This window comes from Arachis stenosperma, chromosome 6 (assembly GCF_014773155.1).
Source record: "Arachis stenosperma cultivar V10309 chromosome 6, arast.V10309.gnm1.PFL2, whole genome shotgun sequence".
In the NCBI taxonomy this organism is placed as follows: domain Eukaryota; kingdom Viridiplantae; phylum Streptophyta; class Magnoliopsida; order Fabales; family Fabaceae; genus Arachis; species Arachis stenosperma.
In genome coordinates, this window is record NC_080382.1 from 121,186,171 (window position 1) to 121,208,063 (window position 21,893).

Below are 21,893 nucleotides of genomic sequence, written 5' to 3' on the forward strand. Positions count from 1 at the left end.
AAAACCCTACCTTCGTATGAAATCAAAATATGCGAAGCTTCGGGGGAGCCTTTTGACCGAGCTGCTGAAGGGAAAAACGTCTGGAATCCTCCGTGCCTCCTAGAACTCCAGTTGGCCAAACTCAAGGGGCAGAGGAACTACGTTACCGTCGACTTCCACCGGACAAAATAACGCCAACACGTAGAGGAGGAAGATACGAACACTTTTATCGGATTAGATTTTTGATTGGGATTACGGATTGCAAGAAATCGAGGAAGGAAAGTTAACAGGATTTCACGATTCTTCAATGGGTGCTTTTGGTTTCTCTCTTTTCTTTTCTGTATGCATGCATTCGGTTATGAAAAGATGAGAGATAGGAGAAGGTGTCTTTCTTTTAGTGGGGTACGATTTGGCATTAAAAGGGTTAAGTGTCATTGCCTAATGTCATTTGGTTTCATGATACAAGTCTCACTCTTTTCTTTCTTATATGCTCGGTGATGATATTATCAAATGGCTAAGGAAGATTCTGAATAAAGAAAAGGTGATTTAGCATGAATAAAAGGGCACGTGTCAAGTTTCAGTGTAATCGAATTGGCAGTTCAAGTTATAAATATCTTAAACGAATAATTATAAAAACTGAATATATTATTACACAAGTAATATATATATATATATATATATATATATATATATATATATATATAAGGATAATTATATATGAGTTACTAATATAAATGACATTAGTAACTTAGAAATTAAAAGATGTTTGATGGAGCTTTAGTAACTCTAAGCTCATCAAGAAATAACAATAATTAAGTTTTTATTGGTAAATATCGGACTTGATAATAATAATATCAATATTATTATCTAGGCTTCATTATAATTAGAGCAAGTAAAATAAATAAATAACATAATAATAAAATTATATTACCATTTATTTTTACTTCGGAGTTCGAAGTCGACTCGTCAAAATAAAACTAATCGCTTTAAAATATTATTTTAAGAAAAACTCGCATCAGTGCAAAATTAGAATTGTTACATCCTACCCTCCTAAAAGAAAATTTTGCCCTCAAAATTTTCTTTACCTGTAAACAGGTGCGAGTAAATGGTTCTTATCTTATTTTTTAGTGCTCAGGTGTGTTGTGCTTCTTCATCTCGTCTCAACTTACATATAACAGTTAAAGAAATACAAGAATGCGACGTAGCAGAATCATAAAGTGCAGTTAAGAAGCGAGTCTTAACACAATACTGACCTTAGGTCAGGGAGTCTGAGTACGAGCATCTTCAGCAGTCACGGTAAATACCCTCCCTGGCTGTTGCGATTTAGCTATTCCTTGTACCAACTTTTCTGGACAATTGCTTGTTATATGCCCCGGTTCACCACAGTTGTAGCAGACTCTCAGTCCAAGATAACAAGGCCTACCAGGGTGATTCTTTCCACATTGCCTACACGTTGGGCCCTCCTGACTCTGCTGTTGAGGTTGCTTACCCGTATCCTGTCTTGGCCTATTTCCATTCCCAGTTGTAGAGCGCGTAGCGAAGTTTCTAACTTGTTGGTTCCCTCGCATAGGTACTCCTGGTACCTTAAAATCAACTTTCTGCTGTACCGCATGCGTATGAAAATTATTAAAGTTTCTTGGCGGTAAGTTTGGATGTCCCATCCTTGACGCTGCCATCTTATGTTCACAATCTTCCATCAGCTGACTCTCATTGACAAGCTCTGCGAAATTCCGTATCTTCAACGGGACTAATGAATGCATCAGCTCGTCGCGAAGTCCTCCTTCGTACTTTAAACACTTCCATTCTTCAAAATCATCTGGGTTTCCCTGACAGATCTTAGAGAATCGGCACAAATCCTCAAATTTTCGAGTATATTCTGCCACTGACATATTCCCCTGCGTCAACTGCATCAATTCTATTTCTTTAGCATCACGAACAGTTCTAGGGAAATAATTTTTGTAAAATTCCTCCTTAAAAGTATCCCAGTCAATCTCTTCCACCACCTGCCTTAACAAGCGTTGCACTCCATGCCACCAGTGTTCAGCTTCTCCCTCCAGCATATAGGTCGCAAATTCCACGTACTGTCTTTCTGGTACATGTTGCGCTCGCAATGACTTCTCGATACCACGGAACCAATTGTCAGCTTCAGTTGCAACAAGCGTCCCCTTAAACTTGGGCGGATTTACCTTCAGAAAGGTTGCCAGTGTCATAGGGTTATCGTGATTTCCGGCACCTTCATTATCATTACCATCTCCACCACGCTCACCATTGCGTCCTCCGTTACGATCTCCGTTCCTCTCCCCTAAACGGTCAATTGCTCGCCTAGTAGCAGTTGCCGTTTCACGCACAGCCTCAGCCATGGTGTTCATCGCAGCTATAAAAGCATCCGCACCCCTCGTCGGTTCCTCTATAGGATTCACACCACGCCTACCACGTCCTCGTCCCCGTGCAGCCATCAAGATCCTGTTCACACCCAACGTGCAATATTAAGGTGATCAGTCTTAACATTTCAGGTAAAGTGTGAATAGTCTCTAAAATAGAAACACAGCGACAGTCATGCAATTCATATCACAACGATATCCTATATGCATGAGACACAACTCAGAGAATGCAACGAAGCATGGTTCAGTCCATATTCCCAGGCTTTAATAGGAACGAATTGCTCTGATACTAAGTTGTAACAACCCAATCCCCAGTAAGTCATGATCTTACTAGAAATCAAGTGTCACCAACTCGTCGCCTGAAACTTTTACTATTTATTATTAAGCCTGTAATCGGGTTAGCGTACTATTGAGTTTTGAAAAGACTTTTACTTTATAAAAAGATTCGTGAGGACAGCTAGTTAAACATACACAAGCCATAATAGAAAATTAAACAAATCATACACAAGCCAGCATTATATATATCCACGACACATAGCATAGACCATACATACGCATACAGGTACTATCGTATATGTATATATCATAAGTTAGCATACCACCCTTCAGAAATATTACTATGTACAAATCAACACTCCGGGCCCTGGTTCATACAGAAAACCCCTAAGATGGCGCCCAAACTAGTCTAGTCAACTATGTACACCCTACTCTCTCAGTGAGTCTAACCAAAAGTGAGAGATTAACATAAAAGCTAGGCTAATACAAAAAAACTATCAAAAGGCACAACCACAGCTCCCAGGCCTCAGGTATCATCGTCAGAGGAGATCACAACCACATCAGAACACTCCTCAGGGTCCTCGTCCTCGTCATCGGAAATCTCTATAATCTCAGGAGAGGCGCTGGGACTCGTGCTACTGGTCTGACCAGCACTCGCCGGTCCACTAATAGAGGCGGTAAGCGGCTCCTCAGAAGATGGCTCGGATGAAGATACTGAGATCTGCTCCACTGGGATGTCCTCCTCCGGTACGTGCTCTGGAAAATGCTCCTCCGTGGGCTCAGGCTCAGGGTCCGCCTGATCCGCAGGCTGATCGAGATGCTGGTGAGGCACCGGCCCATCATGAAACGGGTGAAAGGGAGCATCTGGGTGGAGCCACTGTAGTGGGAACTCATAGGGCATGTCGGGGTTAAACTGTGGAGTGTCAATCGGGTGATGGAAAGGATGATCACGCAGAATGTACATATGAGTCCTAATCTCCGCAGCTACTACATAAAACCTATGCTGTACAATATCCTCATATATATAGGGAGGGTCCATCTCGTAAAATATAACTCCGGTCTCCATCTGAAGGGGAGGAAGAAAAGGGGTAAGAACTGGGGGGTTCTTAGTAGGGTCGAGGGTAGTTAGTTTAGTCAGGGTTACCACAATTCAAGTAATTCACAATGAACTATACAAGAATTACAGAGAAGCATCTAATTACCACAATTCAGAGTAACAGAGAGGAATGCATAAACACAGGAAGGCAATCACAGATAATTTCACCATATCAAATAAAATGCAAATGCACAACAAGGATGATGCATGTCTGGTCCTATCGCAGGTAATGAGCTCATTTGTCGGTTTCGACCCGCGCCCGACGCAATCCGACTCGCAAGTCAGATAAGGCATTCCAGCGGCATAACCTCTGCAAGTTTCTACTTCTTGCAGGCGCTGATTCTCCAGCTGAAGTATGTCGAACATGACCTCTGCAAGTACTTGCAGGCGCTGATTCTCCAGCTGAAGCATGTGCCACTTTCTCCTGGAAGCCATTCCATATACACGGGTTTCCCGTACAATTACTCACACATGAAGCCCACGGCTTAACTTTTTCACAACGACACTATAACTATTTACTCTCCGTCACCCTTTTGTGACCTTTTAGTTATTTCATAATCACACGTGCCAGTTTGTCTTCTCTCTTTCTTTTAAAACCAAAACTAATCCCCCTTTTTATTTTTTTAACACAAATTCTTTAACATTTTTCAAGATGTCGCCAAACGGAATCCTTCGGCAAAACTCAATTACTTTTGAAGTTCACTAAAACTCCTCCAAATAAAATCCTTGAGTCAAATTCAAAACTTCCGCTCCTTTTCATTTTCAAATCAAACTTAAACATAATACATTTGTTAAATAATTTAAAAATATAAAATAATTTTAATTAATTTTTTTAAAATAAATCAAAAATCAAATAATACCATTTCTCAAATCCAATCTTTTTCTTCTAAATAAATTTCAAATCAATTCTTAAGATTTATAGCAAAATTTCGGCGGCACCTCCTCTAAAATCCGGACTCTGCCACCCTTCTCGGGTTCCATCCAAACCATTTTCCACACTCTTTTCAAATCATTTTTAATAAATCAAACCGGCAACTTTTAACATTTTCAAATTATCCTACCGTAATCCAGAAATCACAATCATCAGAATAACTCAGTTCCTGGTTGCACTTAAACCCTCCAAACCTCAAACTTATCACAAATATCAATATAAATTCAACCGACAAGTAATCACGACATCAATTCACTTATCAAATATCAATTTAACCGATGAAATTTACCAAAATCCTACCTTCGTACGAAATCAAAATATGTGAAGCTTCGGGGGAGCCTTCTGACCGAGCTGCTGAAGGGAAAAACGTCCGGAATCCTCCGTGCCTCCTAGAACTCCAGTTGGCCAAACTCAAGGGGTAGAGGAGCTACGTTACCGTCGACTTCCATCGGACAAAATAACGCCAACACGTAGAGGAGGAAGATACGAACACTTTTATCCGATTAGATTTTTGATTGGGATTACGGATTGCAAGAAATCGAGGAAGGAAAGTTAACAGGGTTTCACGGTTCTTCAATGAGTGCTTTTGGTTTCTCTCTTTTCTTTTCTGTATGCATGCATTCGGTTATGAAAAGATGAGAGATAGGAGAAGGTGTCTTTCTTTTAGTGGGGTATGATTTGGCATTAAAAGGGTTAAGTGTCATTGCCTAATGTCATTTGGTTTCATGATACAAGTCTCACTCTTTTCTTTCTTATATGCTCGGTGATGATATTATCAAATGGCTAAGGAAGATTCTGAATAAAGAAAAGGTGATTTAGCATGAATAAAAGGGCATGTGTCAAGTTTCAGTGTAATCGAGTTGGCAGTTCAAGTTATAAATATCTTAAACGAATAATTATAAAAACTGAATATATTATTACACAAGTATATATATATATATATATATATATATATATATATATAAGGATAATTATATATGAGTTACTAATATAAATGACATTAGTAACTTAGAAATTAAAAGATGTTTGATGGAGCTTTAGTAACTCTAAGCTCATCAAGAAATAACAATAATTAAGTTTTTATTGGTAAATATCGGACTTGATAATAATAATATCAATATTATTATCTAGGCTTCATTATAATTAGAGCAAGTAAAATAAATAAATAACATAATAATAAAATTATATTACCATTTATTTTTACTTCGGAGTTCGAAGTCGACTCGTCAAAATAAAACTAATCGCTTTAAAATATTATTTTAAGAAAAACTCGCATCAGTGCAAAATTAGAATTGTTACAAATCAACTCCAAAGCCAAGTTGAGAACTCTACTCCATTGACATGAATGCCATTTCCACAAATATGTAAAGGGAGTAGATAGAAAACATGGTAATTGAAACTAAATTAATAGAATTAAAATTGACTCTGATAATTAATTGAAAGAAACTTGGAATTAAACATAAGAATGGTTCATTGCATTAATAAACTCAGAATTCAGCAAAATACAAATATGAGTACCAATCACTAAATAGAAAACAAAAAAGTAGAGTAATAGAGAAGCAAACTAAAGTGATGACTTCAACCAAATGTTGTAGCAGCTCTCTCAAAAATCCAATCTAAAAGCAAAGCTAACAAAATACTAAGAACCCTAGGCGAAGTAGTGTTTTTCTCTAAGATTCAAAAACTAAAAACTAAGTGAGAATGAAAGTGTCTAAGTCTCAACTACACCCCTGCCTCTAATATGGACTTTCGGGCCTGAAAATGGGTGAAAAATGGGCCCAGAAATCACCCGCAGCGAATTCTGGTATCTGCAGCACGTGACCGCTTGTCACACGTACGCGTCGCTCCACACGTACGAGTCGATGTGCAATCTTCCAGTCACACGTACGCGTCGCTCCACGCATACGTGTTGATAAACTTTCTCCTGGCCACGCGTGCGCGTCACTGCTCGCCCATGAAATCTTTAATTCCTTGTGTTCCTTCCTCTTTTGCATGCTTCTTTTCTATCCTCTAAGCCATTCCTGCCCTGTAATCCCTGAACACACTTAACGCACATATCACGGCATCGAATGGAAATAAGAGAGGATTAAAAATAGTGAATTTAAGGCCAAAGGAGCATGTTTTCAGTCATAGCATCAATTTAGGAAGGAAAGTGTAAAACCATGCATTTCATATGAATAAGTGTGTAAAAGATTGATAAAATCCACTATATTTAGCACAAGATAAACCATAAAATAGTGGTTTATCCGGCCTTTGTGCCGATTGCTAATGGGAAAGTGCCCCCTGACTGATAGCCTAAGATTGCTAATGCGGAAATGTCCGCCTAACTGATAGCATAATGTATATTGAATGGGCCTTGTGCCAAACTGTTAATGCGAAAGTTTCCGCCTAACTGATATCCTAAGGTTGCTAATGCGGAAATATTTACCTAACTAATAGGATTGTTTCTTACTGTGATTCACATTAAAATGTTATTATGATGAGGCCTAACTGACACGGGTAACCGTGATGCCAAGGTGTCTAACTGATATAGTAAAGGAACCATATTTGGGGTTCACTCCGAGTAACATCGGGTTACGGGTAGACAACCAACGCATGAACTCATGGCCTGCGCTAGAAACAGACACGCATCATAAATTATTTGCGCATTTGAATGTGATTGTTTACTATTCATTCTTTCTGCTGTGTGCTATCTGCTTCTTGTTAATTTTCTATTCTCTGTTTCTTGTTTATATTTCTAAGATTATATAATTTAACTTTTTCCAAAGCTTAGAATAAATTAATAAAGTTAGGAATAATGGTCATAGAAAATAGCGTAGGAACGACATTGATCCCAAAGAAAGACGCAAGAAAGAGTTATGTCAGAGCCCGCGATATGGAAGTAGTCGAGAAACTTGGCAAGCAAGTTATTACGATAGAACCAGAACTCTAGGTTTCACGAGAGAGATGCGTTTTCACGATGTCGCGTTACTGGGAACCATATAGGTTCTCACCCCTTTCCTTATCCTTTTTCCCCCAGATGGAGGATTTTGATTTGACTGCTGCCACTAGAGATCTGTTCAGAGAGGTACCAAAGGAGCATGAGTTTTCGGACCCTACAAGAGATGCTCGAGACTAGTCCTAAGACGATGTCCACCGACTTGTGCCCTGATTGTGGAAATAATGTAAGATAGATGGTCTTTGTTCTTTAAGACGTTGCTTTCCCTCACCTTTGTAGCATTTTGAAGGATAGGATTTGATATTTTCTTTTTCTTTGTTAGTCTGGGTACCAGCTTAGAAATTTTTTATATGAGCCATGTATCTGAAAAGTGGTCAATTGTAAATAAGTCTATTTGTATATATTTATATGAACTAACTTGAAGTGTATATATGTATGAAGGTTTTCTGTAATCTTGTTGCTATTTGACTTTGTTGTTAGATTGGTATTTAATTTTATACTGTATATCTCTGAGGATATGTTTGGTTATTACTAACGGTTTACTAAGAAAAGCAAATGATAAAAATAAGCTAACATACGCAATTTTGTTCGTATGAAATACTCATATGTAGTAAATATCGTCGAGTCTAGAGTCTTATAGGGCTGATGGGAAGTAACACCTGATGACTGGCAGTGATCCGGATCTGCTGGAAATTGGGTCGTTACACAAGCAGGTTGGAAGTGGGTTGGTATTAATCTGGGTCTGCTGCCAAAGTCAATAACTCACGCAACAGTTACTTCTGGTTGTGTAAGTAACTGTTTAGTTGGGAGGAGCGGGAGAATTGACTTTGTTTTGGCGCCAGCTTGTTCGGAAAAGCACAAGTGTTTGGCTTTGATGTGTCTTAAGGAGGCTCTTCCTACTGCAGGTTTTCGCTTCAAAAGAGGGATGTCATCATCAGATAGGTGCCCAAGATATCTTTCTATCCAGGAATCGGTTTTACATTCTATTCGGGATTGTCTAAAAGCTCAGCTTGTATGGCATAGGTTGGATATTTCTTGTCATCTTCTGGATTTGAAGAACTGGTTCATGTATCATAGTAGAGAGCATTCGTTCAGGTTTTTTCTGGGACTTTGAAGGATATGGCGAGTAAGGAATAATGACATCTTTAATCCTTTTGAGACTTGGCCTCCGAAAAAAATGATTTGTCTGGCATTAGCTTTAGAATAGGAGTTTAGGAGTATTTTTGAATTACAGTGTTTGTCCCTCCCCTCTATTCTAAGTGGTTCTTGGAATCTCCATCCATTGATACTTTTAAGATTAATTGTGATGCTAGTTATCCTGGTTCTGGTGATAGTGTTGATTTTGCTTGCGTTATTAGAGATTGTAATGGGAGTTGGTAAAGGGGTGTTTGGGAATGATTGAGAGTAACAATATTTTTCAATGAGAATTGTTTGCTATTTGAAGAGGATATCTCTTAGTCTGAGATGTGGGTCAACGAGATATTATTTGTGAGACCGGTTGTGTAAAAGCGTTTAATCTTGTTACTAATCACTAAGATGATTTTGGGTTTATTGATCTGTCGGTACTCAAAATAAGAAATATCATGCATTAAAATTGGCATGTTGATTTTCGTTTGATTATGAGAGATACAAATACGGTAGCAAAAATCATGACAAAGATGACGATGAAGTTATAACTTCATCAAGTAAAGCTTCCTTCTATTTAGAAGGAGTTTAAAAATAATCTTAAAAGGGATTCTCCTTCTATTTAAACAATTTTTTTGTTTTTTTAGTGTATTTAAATTACCAAAAAATATCACTCATATAGTATGTACGTGAAATTATACACTTTAAATCTCGCACTTCTTTTTTTTTCCTATTGTCGCTTCTGCATGCTCTAGTTTTTATTTTTTATTTTTTTCTTTTTCTAATTCTTTTTATATTTTTTTTTCATTTTTTTCATCTTTTTTAATTTTGTGTCTTCCTATGTTTATATTAAAAAATAGAGAATTTCATTCACATACATTAGTTTTTAAATTGAATTATACAAAAATATAATACAAAAATCATAATATCGTTAATTTTATTGTCGAAAAAAAAAATCCAAAGAAAAATGGCTGACTATTTAATGTATTCACAAAATTGTTACCTTCAAATTTTTTTCTAAGTTACTTCTCACAGTGCTATTTTAATGATTATTTATATTTAGATAATTAAAATATGATTACTGTAAGATTTTGGTTTAATTATTCTGTAAGTTCCTATAGTTTTATCAAATTTTTATTAGGTCTATATACTTCTTTTTTTTCAATTGGGTCTCTATACATTATTTTTTTTTAATTTAGTCCTTATTAACATTAAATATAAAAAAATATTAGTAAATTGTGAAATTACTTATATACCCTTAAGAACTTAATCGAAAAAAAATATAAAAATTTAATTAAAAATTTAATAAAACTATAAATATTTGATTACGCCCATGTGGTCAACAACCAATATGATGAGTGGAAAATGTATGCTATAGGAGGGAGTTCTAATCCAACCTTTTTAAGCAAAGGGAACGTTTATATAGCACCAAATAACGATAACGCAAAACAGATAGCAAACGAATTAAGCATTACCATGAAATCCAACCCCCAATAAATGTACTAACTGATGAGTAGTATTAGAAAATTAAAGCATAAACAAATACATAAACGTATAATATATGGTGTTGTCCACAGTACTAAAATATGAATTATCAAAATTATCCCTAAAAATATAATAAATCAAATTTTATATAATACAACAAAATAAAAAAATTTATTAACGTAACTTTTTTTAAAGAAAAAATTATATATCAGATAGAAGAGTCTGTTTTCATTACTTTGGACTCCACATGTTACTGACGCTTTAACTCTCACTTTCTTCAAGTACTATATACCTGCTTCAATTTCAAATACCCCAACAACCGAAATGCCAGTTATTGTTCTGACAGACACAACACATTACCCTCATTTTTAACTTAAAAAAGTTTGCTATGAACAATAATGAATACACCACTTCAATTAGCAGTAACAACGTGCAATTACATGTATCTTCGTATTGTGCTGTGTAACATTATAATCTGCAAAATAACATACAAAATCCAATTCATGATCATTACTTTACTAAAAGGGTAGAATTATATTATTGAGGTTGTAAGATACCTTTGCAATGAGTAGTGGAATTTCCATTCTTACAAAGGCACATGAAACTCTCTATCTCTGTATCAAATCCACAAGTTTCACCTCCTTTGGATGGATCTTGTATCAAATCCACAAGTTTCCACTACAAGAAATACCGTTAAAATCGACGGCCAAATCGACGGTTAGGCCGTCGATAATATTAAAAATTGACGGAAAAATCAACGGTGAATGAGGTCGCTATTAAACTTGTCGATTTTTTAAAATTCTAATAAAATCGACGGCTTAAAATAATACATGACATGGTCGTCGATTTTAATATTTTATTTTTAATAATTTTTTTATTTTATCGAAGACAAGCCGTCGAAAATTATCGACAAAAAATCTAGCCGTCGATTTTTTGCGTCGATAATTAGACAATTTCTTGTAGTGTCCACCTCCTTTGGATGGATCCTGACAAGACACTCATAGTGAAAGAAAACTCCGGCATGGCAAGACACTCATATAAAATCTTAATTCTAGTTGTTACTTAATAATAATGTATAGACTAAAATAAAAACTATTTCATTATACGAAGATGAAAATATAACTAAAGATAAGGGCATCAATCCACATAACACCTCCTTTGCATCTCTTATAATCCTCATTGGTGTCAAGAAATTGAATGGCACAACATCCTTAGCAATCTCAACCTCTATCTTTGCCACATTATCCTTAGACTTCTTTCACACAGCTTCCATCCAAGGTGGTTTCTGGCCAAATAAAAAGGATCATCCTTAATCTCCTTATTCAGAGTATCCACAACAGTTTTTGCATCACCAACCAAACCCAAATTCAATAGAAATACTTGAAACTTGTCACTATGATGATAAAATCCGAATCCCCCATCATTACATTAAAAAAAGAGAAACAGAGTCCTAATAAAGCAGCATCATCACAGCAACAACAATCAACAATCAACAATCAACAATAAACAAAATTCATCATCAGCAAAAATTAATGTATATGTCAATTCACCAATTAACAAAATTTCCATACATAAATATTCATATTGTAAATCCTAAATTACTATATCAAAACAATTCAGAAATCAATTCAAAAATTAGGTACTCAACCAATGCCATATTTTTTGAAACTTAAAATTAGCATAAACATGTTACATCAAATTTTAAAAACTGAAAAAAAAATAAATGTTATATGTTACTTGTTTTGTGACAGATTGAGTACAAGGAGATCGAGGAGAGGCGCAGCGCGGGGATGAGAGGCTAGACGGGAGGTCAGGCGCGGCGAGGCTCGACGCGGTGCGGTGCGACGCAGCGACGTCAGGCGAGGCAAAGCACCGGGAGGGACGACAACGGCTTGGATGGGAAAATAGCGCAGAAGACCTCCGAATAGAATAACGGAGAACAGACCAACGCAGAGAGAGAAGGAGGCGACAGACGGCCGACCACCAAGCGTCCACTGTAGACGACGCCACAGATGGATGAAGACGATGGACCGATGCAGGAGATGACAGTGAACACGATCTCCACAGAGGAACTGAGGGCTAGCTAAGTTTTTTTTTAAGTGTGGGAGGGTTATTTTGGTATTTTAGAAAATAAGAGTAAAAGAGAATTAGGGATTTAGGAAAAAGTTAGCGAATCTTTAATTTAGGAACGGAATATTCTGTTAAATCTAACTGTTTGGTCATGATAGGGACCTAATTGAAATAAAAAAATTGGTGCAGGGACCCAATTAAAAGGAAAAAAAAAGTATAGAGACCTAATTGAAAATTTCGCAAAACTATAGGGACCAACAGAGTAATTAAACCTAAAATTTTTTCACACAAAATTTGAAGATAATTAAGAAAAATATTTTTAAAAATTTTGAAAATTTTATATAAAACATATATTTCTAAATTTATTTTTAATTTTTTTTATTAAAACAATGAATAAATAAAAAATATAATATTTATTCATTTATCAAAGATATAAATCAAACTATCAACAATAGTGCTAAAAAAAGTCAACAATAATCAATCTGTCAAACGTACAAAATGAAAAAATTATAATAAATGATGCCCTAAACAATCAAACCAACGTCCAATCGATCCAAATATAAGCACTACAATCGTAATATTTATGCCTAATTGTGTAACACCAATTAATTTAATATTTAACAATTATATAACAATTAAACAATTTGTCAATGAGTTATAGTTCAAATGACATAATCTCTCCATATTCGTCTAAAAAATTGCGAGTTTGAATCTCCCTATCTTCGATAAAAAAAAAAAAAAAACAGTTAAACAATTTAACAATTTATTTATGTATTTAATACTACCTTTTTCTGGTGTTACTAAACTTCATAATCTCTCACTCTCATCAAAATATAAAAAGAATATAATGAATTCATCAAAGCCACAGAGCTATTACATTTACATGCATAAGCATAAATTGACATAGTAAATTACAAACTATACATAACTTTTAATCATACAAGTAATAACAATAGTATTATTTGATAAAATAATTTTTAAAAAACTTTAAGTAAATTATTATTGACATGAATATAATGATCAATTTGAATATTTATTAATATATAAAATTGTATTAATTTTTTAATTTTTGATAAGTATAAATTAATCTTAAAAAGTACAACAAAATACTCTTAACTTTTAAAAATTACAAAAATAAACATATATTTACTAAATACAAAAAGAAACTATTTTTTAAAAAATACAAACATCTTTAAAAAAAATAACTCCACTAAATTAATGCTTAATTATAGAAAAAAATTATTAACATAATACATGTGAGTAAACCATAAGTACATGTATTAATATTTATTTTATTTTTATGTTTTGTAATAAGTCCTACGTCATCCCGTTGAATTTTTGTTAATATTTTTGTAAAATGCAAAGATACAAAAAAAAATAATTTAAATATTCTTTCTCTTCTAAGAAAGCTCATCTATAAAACAGTGAGCTATCATGAACAGTAAATAAACTGGTAGTAGTAACTAACAATTCATTTATTCAAACCTTCTATTCGTACACAGCACTTGAAAATCTATCAGTTCATGATTAATAATTCACAAATTATACATTATACGTGACCGTTAGCTATTATTATCCTTAGTTATATTACTTTTTTTATCTCAAACAATAGTCTATTTAGACCAAATAAAAAATAATTTATTTAAATGGACAATTATTTGAGACAAAAGAAAGTAAAACCCATCATTTGATCCTCTCTCATACATATTACCACACTGAATTTCATATCAAGAATTCATAGAAGAAATTCTTGAATTTCTCCATTTCCTTAGGAGGAAGTGCCACTATAATATTAATCCCATTATCACTGCCTTCGCTGCCACCAATAGGAGGAAATAATAGTATAATGTCCTTTCTATGGTAAACCACGGGACAACAATACCTTGGCTTACCCCAAGGATACTCCACCTCTTCAAATCCTAATCTCCACCATGAAGACACCAAAACTTCTCCACTTGGAAATCCATTGTGCAACTCTCCCCAATCTATAATAGACCTCGCATACTCATCATTCATTCTCTTTGCACCCTCACTTACCATCTCCACCAACTTCGCAAACGACCCCTTCTCTAGTACCTCGCATTTTGCCGTTGCGTAAGCGGTTAGAACCGCGTTACCCGCGTAGGATTTTGGCAATGGAGGGCTCAGCCTTGACCGAATATCAACGGCATAGAGTATGGTGGACGACCTATTAGGATCCGGCGGCGAAAAGGATAGAGCTTTGCACCTCCAGACAAGCGCAGTAACAACGTTAAAGCCGGTGACACGGGAATTTACATTACTATCCTTGGCTTTCTCCTTGAGGCGGTTGATGTTATCAGTGGTTAAATGGAAGACTTTGAAGTGGAGTTCCTCGGAGGAAGCTTCGAAGACGCCAGCTTCGGCGCTTGTGGGGAATTCTCCAAGGTCAAGCATCTCGGGATGTGGAAAGGTGACACGTGGTGGAGATCGTGCGGCAAGGAGGTGCCTGTCATGGAAGGGGATCACAGGCATTCGTTTGTTGGAAGCCAACGCGGCAAGGTTGTCTAAGAAAGTTTTGAAGCTGAGACCATCAAAGGTTGTGTGGCTTGTGGTGAAGCCAATTACGAATCCCCCACACTTGCATGATGTTATCTGTATACACCATTATAAAGATCAATCAATCTCTGGAGAGTACTAGTTACTATCTTTACACAGTTAGTAAAACAAAGAATTAATCATCAATTAACAATATATTTATATTTATAGTTATACTTATTCGTACATTTTATAAATAATATGCTCAAATTATATTTAAATTTGTAATTGAATTTCGCACATGATAAAAGTATCAAAATATAAGTTAATAATTTATTTTTTTGTATTTATAAAATATTTGATTTACAACGAGTGTTTTGATTATTTTGTTGAAACATATTTGATTGTTTTGAGAAGCTAATCATTTTATTAAAAGAATATGTTAAATAATTTATATAAATAATTGAATATATTTGTAGAGTATTGTTTGTCTGTATTTTTAATAAGAATAAATGATCATTTGTATTCACAAAAGATGAAAATATTGACATATATACTGACACTAGATCGAAACTAAATTTGTATTCACGCAAGATGTCTTCTGTATGACAAGAGATGATACTTTTATCACACTGAAAACATCTTGCGTTGGTGCAAGTTTAGTTTCGATTTAATGTGAATACATATGCCAATATTTTTATTTTTCATGGATACAAATGGTTATTTATTCTTTTTAATAATATTACTTACACACAAATTATGAAAAAATAATAATAATAATAAAATAAAATATGAATTAATACTAGTTTTGTTTAAAAAAATAAGTGTCTATAATTAAATATAGTGATTAATCTATTGTTAGTTGAAAAACGTCTCGTAAATAAAATAACTAAACCAATATTTTTATATTTTTATACTTAAAAGACAAAATTATCGATATGATATCTAGTTAAAATAAAAAGATAAATCTCTTTCGCTGAATCTCAGTTTCTAACTAGTTACTAAATAAAGTAGTTAATTGTTATTGTGCTGAAGCACTAATATTGTGGATGTTATAATACTCTCTTGATGTTTGGAATTTTAAAATTCCATATAATTTTAACAAAAAAATACTATTAAAATTTAAAATTTAATTTACTTTGCGTTAATTTAGGTTAATATTTAATGCATACTGATAAAATTAATAAACAATTAATACTTTCTTTTTTTAAAAACTATAAACATATTAATTACAACTTATAAAATATATTTTTAATAAATAATAATTATAATTATTATAAGAAATTTAATATGCTCTATTAATATATAAGTTATTTAATTAGTTAATAAAATCTAATTAATTAACAATTTTATATTTTATTTATTTTAATTATTTATTTAAAATTATAATTTATTTCATAAAGTTTATTTAATATACTATCTTCTTTTGTTCATTAAAAATAATGAATTTGTTCACCAACAAACTTATTCTTATTTCTGGACAATTTGTATTGTATTCATATATTTTTATTTTTTTTATTAATCTAATTTTATTCACATATTTGAATTTTAAATTTTTAAAATTTTTTATTTAAAATTTAGATAGATATAATTTAAATTAATAATTTAATTTAATAAAATTAAACGTATTCGTATTATTTTTATTATCTTAAGTAAAAAATATCTCTAATTATATTTTCTAGGTAAGATTTATTAATCTTTTCAGATATTATGTACTTATATATACACTCTTAATATTATTAATTTGAAAGATTATATATATCTATTTCTTTTGTTGAGATATTTAAAAATCATATTTAACCGTTTTAAAAAAATAATACGAGAACTATTATTTAAAATAAGATGAATATATTTATTTAAAATTTAAAAATTTTAAATAAATTTATTTGTATTAATTTTAAAATAATATGAATATGTTTGTTTAAACAAAAAAAGTTTAGAATAATAAGAGTATTATATCTTTTTAATTTTTTTTAATTTTTATTTTTATCATAATTTTATAATAATTTAATATTAATCTAAAAATAAAATAAATTTAAATTAAAACAAAAAATTTATTCCAAATAGAATTTAATACTAATTTTTTTTCTCTTTCTTTAATAATTAAATAATGATTCTTCTCTCTCTTCTTAATTAAGAAGTACTAAAATTCCAAATATGTTAACTTTTTGTTTAACTCTTTAAAAATAATTTTAATACTCCAAACTTTTCAGGAGTATTGAATCAAGCGCCCACTAACATTTATTTTCCTACTTCCACAGGGGAAGTACCAATATTAAATTAAAAACAAACGAAAGAGTAAGAAGAGAGCTCAATATCATGATTCAGGAGTTCAATATCACTTTCAACCAACCTCCTCAAACTTTATTGTCAAGCTGATTTTTCGGCTACCTAACTTCTGATAAACATAAAACAATGTTGTAATTAAAGGAGAGTTCAATATATGAGGCAATTCTTCCATTCATATTAAATGTGGTATTCCAAAACACTTATTTTAGTCACACAAAAAAAAACACTTATTTAACATTATTAATTATTTTATAGATTTTATTCAAAAAACATTCATTAAATTAAGGTGAAAAATAGAAAGTTATTATTAAAAAATTAAAAATATTCGATAACAAAAAATATTAGTCAAAAACAGTTAAAATTTATTTTTTTTAACGGTTATTAATTATTACAACAATTAATAAATATTAAATAAAACAAATTTTGACTTTTTTTTCTCTAATATTATGAAAAACAAAAAAAAAGTATACACTCAATATAACCAAAATCTTTTTTATTCTTTAAATATGCCATTACATAACATAAGAGTTTTCTTAAAGGTCCTTTCAATAAGAAAGGCCATATTATAAAAGTATATTAGGCCTAACAAACTGATTTTTTTTATTTATTTGACATTATCATTAAAGATCATATAGAACAAATTTTACAATTCCCTAAAAAATCTAATAATTAAATAGAGTTTTTAGTCATTTTAAAAGTGAAAAATTTTAGCATTTCTAGAAATCATTTTGGATCCCAGTGAAAATTATAAGCTGAAAAATATTTAAAAGCATAAAATAAAAAGAAAACTTTTTATTGGTCAAGTCAAGTGTATATTTACCGTTTTAATTAAGCAGAGTTCTTTGTTTGTTCAATTAAAATCTTTATTATCATCAAGTAGAAATCTAAATGTCTTCTATATTTGATTAAACTTTTAAATAGGTCAATTTAAATATTTAAAAAAATATATTTCAGGTAATAGATTGAGATAGAGTCGAACTAATTTTATATTTGAAATGCTTTAAACCGTTAATGTTAGAAAAACAAAAAAAGATTCAAACAAATAATGTTACCCATTCAAATTTTTTATTAATCAAATCCAATAAAATTAAATAATAATATTAATAATAACTAATTTTTATTATGTTAAATTAACTTAGTTGAATTTTATTAAAAAAAAATTTAAATATGTAATATTATTCTTTTAGTTAATTTTTTTGTTACCAAAACATTTTCAATTTTCTTATTTGATGCTTACAAAGTTACAATAAATATGGTACCTTTTTTACCTGCATTCTTACCTACTCAAAACTAGTCATTAACACGTCCATATCTTGAGACATTTATCTTTTTTATAGAATCAAGTTGAAAATATATTTTGTTTAGAAAAAAATAATTCATATGGTTTTAATATACACTAGTATATTATGATGATTTTGGCGTATTACTACTTCACTTATATATATAGTATCAATCATATCATGTCCAAATCAAAACACAACAAAAAAAAATTATGGAGAAACTACTAATCAACGCATTGCCGATATTGTTTGATATGGAAATCTATCCATACATGCATTATTGCACAGAAATAAAGGAAATGATTTAAAAATGAATAAATGGTGGTTGTTAGTAGCTAGAGAAATTATTATTAGAGGATACATACGTTTTGTCGGTGTCATGCATGCATACATATATATAGAAAGTGATACTACTAGTTATTTCGATCATATCCATTTGTATGTAAAAACTGAAAAGGAAAAAAAAATAATAATCATAATAAAATTATACTTCATTTCTTTAATGCCTGAATTGTGGACTGTAAAGCGAATTTGCTTTTTTGAAGAGACATGAAATGCATTTAATTCACACTACTTTCATAATGTAGTGATAGCTCAAATAAAGAAAACACTAACTCATGAAGACTCACAACTACATGAAAGCCTACTAATTCTATAGTTCTTTCTAAAATGGAAATCTTAGATAGAAAAAGGATATAGGTGGGTGATTTTTTCTTGGAAAAAGGATTTAGCATTTAAAGAATAAATTAAAAAAGGAAATCTTTTAGTGTAGGAAGTAACGGTTTCAATTTTTCATACACATTAAATATATCAAGATCTTTTCGTAATCAAATGATTTTGGTAATTAAATTTAATTAAATTGGTTAATAGTTTATTAGTACAATAGAAATAAAAATCAGTTGAATAAAAAAAACATATAAGAAAAAAAATTGGTTGAACTTGATTAAAAATATAATTTGTTTATCAAATATTTCTATCATATATAAACCAACATAAAATTTGTCGTGCACGGAAATAGATACGATCTTTTCTATCTTTTATTTACTTTTACTTTATAAGTAGTTAGTTAATTTATTTTTTATCATTCTTTTTTTTTACTTTAACATTTTTCGTTATTGGATTTTTTTAAATTTATTTTGGCTCTCAAAACTTTTTTTGGTAAAAGTTTTTCTCTTTATTTTTTTTTTTTACTTTTTCAGGTTCAGGAGACTCTACTCTATACCAAGGCTGTCTATTTACGTCTTTGTCCCAGTCAACAATCCGAGGCTTGGCTGGTTCTTTTAACCGAAATAAAATTTCGTTTTTGTGTTCAAGTTTTAAGAAATAATTTAGCGAACAAAGGTTATAAAAGAGATAAAATAATAAAAGATACAAGACGATTTAATTGTAGTATAATTTGAAACATAATTTAAATTTTAGGAATAAAATTAAAATGAATACAAATTTTTAACTTAAAAATAATTTCAAACAATAGTAACAAACATAATTAACACAAAGAAGTAGAATTTAAATTTATTTCAAAAGTTAAAAATAAAATTGATACTAATTTAATATTAAAATTATTTTTACAAAGATATTAAAAAAAACATATTTTAACTATATAAGTTGGTATTTCACTTTGAATGGTTCTATTTAAATATATGAATTGATCATGTTACAATAAAAAAACTACCTAACATTGTTTGAATTGGGGTCACAACAAAATCTAAAATAATTGGTGTAATAATTGTGTTAGCACTTAGCACATAGTACAAATAATTTGAGGGTTATGATATCTATCTATATATTATGCTTAAAAACTGTTACTTGTATGTTGTATCTATTGTTGTACATCTCGAATTGAATATAACATTTACGATCATGTATATTAAAATCTGTTATTAAATTTAATTATTAATCTAAAATATATATTAAAAATAATTTAAACGACATATATATTTATATACAAATACATAATAACCAATTGGATAATGTTAGGTAATCAATGATTTTTTGAATAACATGAATAAGTATCAATAAAATAAAAATATATTACACCTTTTAATTATCCACCTAAATCTTAATATTAGAATAATTATTCACACACCTAATAAAATAAACATCCGATATATCTATTATTCATATTGTTCACCAATATTTTTTATTACCTATACTTTTTCTAACTGATTTTAACATGCAAATAGCATTTTTATAACACTTATTATATTTTTCAGCATTAAAAGCATGTATACAGAGAGAGAAGATAAGAAAGAATATAAAACAGGGAGTTTATTCCAACATTTAATAATATTAAGAAAGGAAATTTATGCAACATGAATGTATTATTACTATAATTTTACCTGGGCAACACATAGTGGAGAATCACCATGTTTGAGGAAATCCTTAGACTTATGAACAAATTGTGCAAATGCTGGGTTTGGAAAAGCCAAGTCTCCAATCTCATCCAATCTATAATCACAAGAAGCCACAACAAACCCAGCACCTTCCCCATTGCAAATTATCTCTAACCTTCCGGTCTCGGAGTTCATCTTCATTCTCCCTCCCAAGAACTCGTAAGCTACAAGGGCGTCCTCCAGGGCGTCCTTGAGCTTCTGCGCAACCTTGGACGACGGATAATCCTTGTTTGCCACGAAAAAATGAACCGTTTCCACGTCGAAGTTTAGGACTTTGTCTATGTTTGATAAGAACAAAGACTTGTTATTGTTATTATTGTTGTTATTCTTATTGTTATGTGTTTCTTTGGAGGGAAAAATCATTGAAGCTTGGTGGATTGTTACTTTTAGGTCTTGGAGAAGTAGTGGTGGAGTTTCTTGGCAAGAGTTTCCCATGGCTTTTGAATAATTTGATTTTTCTTGGTGACTATCTGCAAAATGATTGAATTTGAAAATGAAGTGATGATGGGGTTTTGTGTTTGTTATTATTACTGTGATATGTGAAGCTTGACATGCATTTATAGTGGGAGTAGTGAAATCCTTGAAGCATGCACTACTATTCTATTTCTTTCTTAGGCTTTGACGTATATTATTATTGTTTTTTGTTTTTTGTTTAGCGGTTAGCTTAATAAGGTATGCATGCCATGAATGGTTGGGATTATGACACGAAAATTTTGAGAAGAGAAATCCGATTCATCAATCATATTTGTGGATGACATTAAAGCTGATCTTTAGGGGTGAAAGTTTTAGATGTTGCTGGACATAAGAGACGACCTTTTTTAGAGTTTGATTGTGATACAATATTACACAAAAGGTATATATTATATAATAAGAATTTAATTTTAATGCATGGCAATATAAATATATTTTACACGTATATTTAATTACGTAATATTTATTTAATAAAAATAATTATTTTTTATATTAATTACATAAATAATTATAAAAAAAATAAAAATAATGTATGACAGAGTAAAACGCTTTATATTATCAACATTAAAAGTAAACTCTATATAATAATTCGATAATTGTATATCTAAAACTTTTAACTCATGGCATCTCTCTCTATGCGATACATAAGTCAAAAAACAAAATAATTGAATAATTAATTGCAT

At 31.4% G+C, this 21,893-nt stretch overlaps 2 protein-coding genes across 3 annotated transcripts; both read right to left on the minus strand.

Annotated features, from left to right (window-relative positions):
- Positions 1-1,238: 1,238 nt before the first annotated feature.
- Positions 1,239-2,435, minus strand: LOC130934502 (uncharacterized). Its single transcript, XM_057864066.1, has one exon. The coding sequence runs from the start codon at positions 2,433-2,435 to the stop codon at positions 1,239-1,241; it is 1,197 nt and encodes a 398-aa protein (XP_057720049.1).
- Positions 2,436-13,768: 11,333 nt separating this feature from the next.
- LOC130936153 (acyltransferase GLAUCE) lies at positions 13,769-21,349 on the minus strand. Of its 2 annotated transcripts, XM_057866163.1 has the most exons (3): positions 20,686-21,349; positions 17,131-17,175; positions 13,769-14,894 (listed from the first exon to the last, which is right to left on the minus strand). In XM_057866163.1, the coding sequence occupies exons 1-3, from the start codon at positions 21,172-21,174 to the stop codon at positions 14,004-14,006; spliced, it is 1,425 nt and encodes a 474-aa protein (XP_057722146.1). In that variant the 5' UTR covers positions 21,175-21,349; the 3' UTR covers positions 13,769-14,003. The 2 variants fall into 2 exon arrangements, with proteins under 2 accessions (XP_057722146.1, XP_057722147.1); XM_057866164.1 differs by lacking the exon at positions 17,131-17,175 and having other exon boundaries at positions 20,686-21,344.
- Between the last annotated feature and the right edge of the window lie 544 nt (positions 21,350-21,893).